Source organism: Trachymyrmex septentrionalis, unplaced genomic scaffold, assembly GCF_001594115.1.
Source record: "Trachymyrmex septentrionalis isolate Tsep2-gDNA-1 unplaced genomic scaffold, Tsep1.0 scaffold31, whole genome shotgun sequence".
In the NCBI taxonomy this organism is placed as follows: Eukaryota; Metazoa; Arthropoda; class Insecta; order Hymenoptera; family Formicidae; genus Trachymyrmex; species Trachymyrmex septentrionalis.
The window spans coordinates 964,288-967,761 of NW_017305474.1; the positions used below are offsets into that span (position 1 = coordinate 964,288).

Sequence of the window (3,474 nt, forward strand, 5' to 3'; positions counted from 1 at the left end):
CATGTATAAAAACAATATTTTCAGCTCTTTAATTAATTTATAATCTATTTGAGCCTTAAATCACATTATTAATTTAATTTAATTTAATTTATTATGTACAAGCTTTAAATCAAATTATGTCTCTATTAATCTAAGAAAGAACAGCGTGAAAATATTTTTAATTCTTTTAGTGAGGGGATATGTATTTTATTTATTAAAAAAAGTGAAGAACTTGAAATATTTATGTTTTCAAATGAATGGACAGCGGAAAGGGGACTTCCTTCGACTTGGCGCTCGAGTAAATGCGGTCAGTTATTATTCTAACGATGCTGCGGGAAAAGCCGTCAAACCTGCTGGCCATTTGTAAGGAAGTGGCGGCGGAGGTGCAGGTGGACAAACCGACTGATGCACCTCTACGGTCGTTATCGTCTTCCTCTCGGCTTCGCTCTGTCGCTGCATGAGTTGCAGATCCGTCAATCGATTGCCGACCGCTTGGTCGTTCTCCTGACGCAGAAAATTATTCGCGGCACATAACATATCTTGCTCGTATATTTAATTATCCGATTACTTAACGAGACAACATTTCAAGATGAAAAATGGCATGATAACGAAAACAGATCTCCTTACTTTGGAGCCATGATACATGGGTAAGTCGTCCGCAGGCCCGTCATAAATCACGTCTTGCTGCCTCGCGTTATCTCGCCGATAGGCCAGCCGCCGATTAGCCTCGTCTCGTGGATTCGCGTCGAAATCATGCACCTCATAGTCAATCCTGGGCGCCACGGGGTCGTAAAGTGGCTCGTTGTCGATGTCATCATCGTAATTGCCACGCGGATTGAAATGATACTGCCCGCCCAGTATAGGCCGGTGATTCTGGTTCTGGTTCGAGCTCTGATTAACACGAATCACGGTTGTGTTATTCGGTTTACGCGACCATTCCGGCGCCTAGAAAATGATCAAATTAAATCCTCATGAGAAAGAGGCGTTGCATTTCTGCCTTTTAAGCGATCTTAAGTCCGATCTCTTGCGCAAACGTAATTGTAGTTGTAAGAATTGAACAATCACACTTGAATACGAGGAGAATATCCGACTGCGATTGGTGAATTGTTATAACTATGACCACTTACGTTTACGCAATTGTAGATCAGGCTTTATACTTTGAAATTCGAAATATGTAAAATAAGTGAATAACTCAGAATCATACACACACGCACACACACGCGCGCGCGCGCGCAGGCACACACATTATTATATTAAAATATTTTATAATTAATGTACGAATATTAAACAGATAAATGCAAAAGCCGGGGAAAATTAAGTATTTTATTTTACTTTAAAAGAAGATTTTTCTACTAATTATTATATAATTCAACGATTATTACATGATAGAGTTTAATAAAAAATTTTATAAAGAATATAATTAGTAGAATTTTATACAATTAATGTAATTATTCTAGTGATTATTATAATTCAACGATTATTATTTTTTATATGATAAGTAGAATTTAATTTATAAAAAAATATAATCAATGTGAATTTTATACAATTAATGGTAATTATTAATTAAAAGTAATTAATTCAATAGAAATTTTACAGTTAATGTAAATAAACATAAATTTTCAAGTATTCATTGTACATACCCTGCTTTTCTAGAAATAATATACGTGTCGATGCATAACGGTAAAAGCTGATAAGCTACTGCACTGTTTTTTATCGCGTAGAACGCGCTACCAATAGGTAATATAGTATATCAAAACGATAAGCAGTAAAACAAACCAAAGTAAAAAAGGTATATGAAAAATTTTAAATTCATGAGTCAAAATTTTCAAAGCCTAATAAAGCAAAATTTAATTTATATCTGTTTTCTTCTCGAAAAAAATTGCTTAGTGCAACAAGAAATAAACTCTTGGAGTTTTATATTGCGCATTAATGTACGAAACAAGATATTCTATTTTAAAATTCTTTACCTGATCCACGTGTGCCCACTCCGAAGAACTGCAGCTGGTGGTCGACAGGGCGAGGGGGCAGCATATCCTATAACGTCACACACGGAAATAAAGCGGGATCTGTTCGATTATGCAAGCGAGTCCGTACCGATTTCTAAAGAGTGGAATTCATAGGACGCGCGTTTTTACCATCAAGGAACACCGGGGAAAACAAGGAACAGGATGAATGTTAATATACGTGGCGGTAAGGAATTCAAACTGCGGCGGACTCTATGATCGTTATCGCCGCGTGTCCTATTAATGGACCGACTTTCTCCCAGTGTAAATTCATTGATGCCACTCGATAACGGTTAGCCACCACTGGAAAAGATATGTGCATAGCGCGTACCATAGGCAATCCGTTATTGCAATCGGTACATCGCTCTGAAAAATTACGCGATGGCCGTATTAATCCTACTAACGCTAAGTTTGATGTGCAAATAAGCGAAATCATTGAACGTTAATTAAGCTACGCTTTCAATGATCAGCAAGATTTAACTTGATAATGTATTTATTATTTCTTTCCTTTTTAAGTTAATAATTAGATTTGTGTTTATACAAAAGATTATATAAATATTATGTCATTAGGACTGTGAAATATATGCAAATCTTGTGTTACATTAATTAGGAGTACCCTATTTCCTCTTTTTATAAAACTTTATATCAATAGCAATACTGTATCACACTCAATAGCGTTTTAGAAATAACTTAATGCTTGTTTGATTAAAAATGAGTTTAACGACTCATTCGAAATTTCTAATAAATTAATTAATCAGAAACGATCTTTTGATAAAATAATTGATGGGCTCCCTGAGAAAACATTGCATCCAACATTTTTCTAATTAGAACCATGGAAACCATGTAGCCACCACATAAGCAATATTTTCCTTATTAAAATATCACTTTTCATAAAAACGATGATTGCAAGTATTGCAACGTTTTTTTGTAGGGAGTTCTTTAATCGAAGCTACATTAAAACTGACCTGCCGTTTCTATTGCAAGCATCATCGCGCGGATATCGCTGATGCATTCTGCCGTCGTGGTGATGATGCTGTGGCGAGGACGACGGGTTGTTTTGATGCTGCGGCGGCGGGCTCGCGGCTGCCACGCTGGACGTCTCAGAGTCGTAGCCGCTGGAGCCGCGGGTCCACAATGGCTCGGGACAGTCGTAAAAGTGATTGGGAGACGTGGGTCGTTGCACCACGAGGTCGAGGATCGCCGAGCTGCGCATCACTTCAATGGCTCGTTCGAACGGAAGATCGGTAAGTCGTTGTCCGTTGCACCAGATTATCACGTCGCCGGCCTTCAGACCTGCCGCTCGCGCGGGACCGCCTTCCCTCGTGCCCTAAAGGTGTGCTTTTTGTAAGCAAAACTAATGTCCTCCAACCATTCATTTCGCACAGAATGCGAGCTTTTTAAAATGTCGAATCCTACATACGAATTCAAAGATGAACCTTGTTACTTTATTCGAATTTATTTCAACTAATATATTGTATTTTAGTTTTTAATA

At 37.6% G+C, this 3,474-nt stretch overlaps 1 protein-coding gene across 2 annotated transcripts in view; it reads right to left on the reverse strand.

The window, feature by feature from the left end:
* Positions 1 to 3,474, reverse strand: part of LOC108749659 — a 48,731-nt gene that overhangs the window by 6,609 nt on the left and 38,648 nt on the right. The window contains exons 6-9 of one of the 2 annotated variants that reach the window (XM_018488485.1): positions 2,948 to 3,309; positions 1,947 to 2,013; positions 607 to 870; positions 330 to 483 (exon numbers count right to left, since the gene is read on the reverse strand). In XM_018488485.1, the coding sequence (XP_018343987.1) occupies positions 330 to 483; positions 607 to 870; positions 1,947 to 2,013; positions 2,948 to 3,309 (847 nt within the window). Of the gene's footprint in view, positions 1 to 329; positions 484 to 606; positions 925 to 1,946; positions 2,014 to 2,947; positions 3,310 to 3,474 lie in introns of both variants that reach the window. The other variant, XM_018488484.1, reaches the window with a different exon arrangement.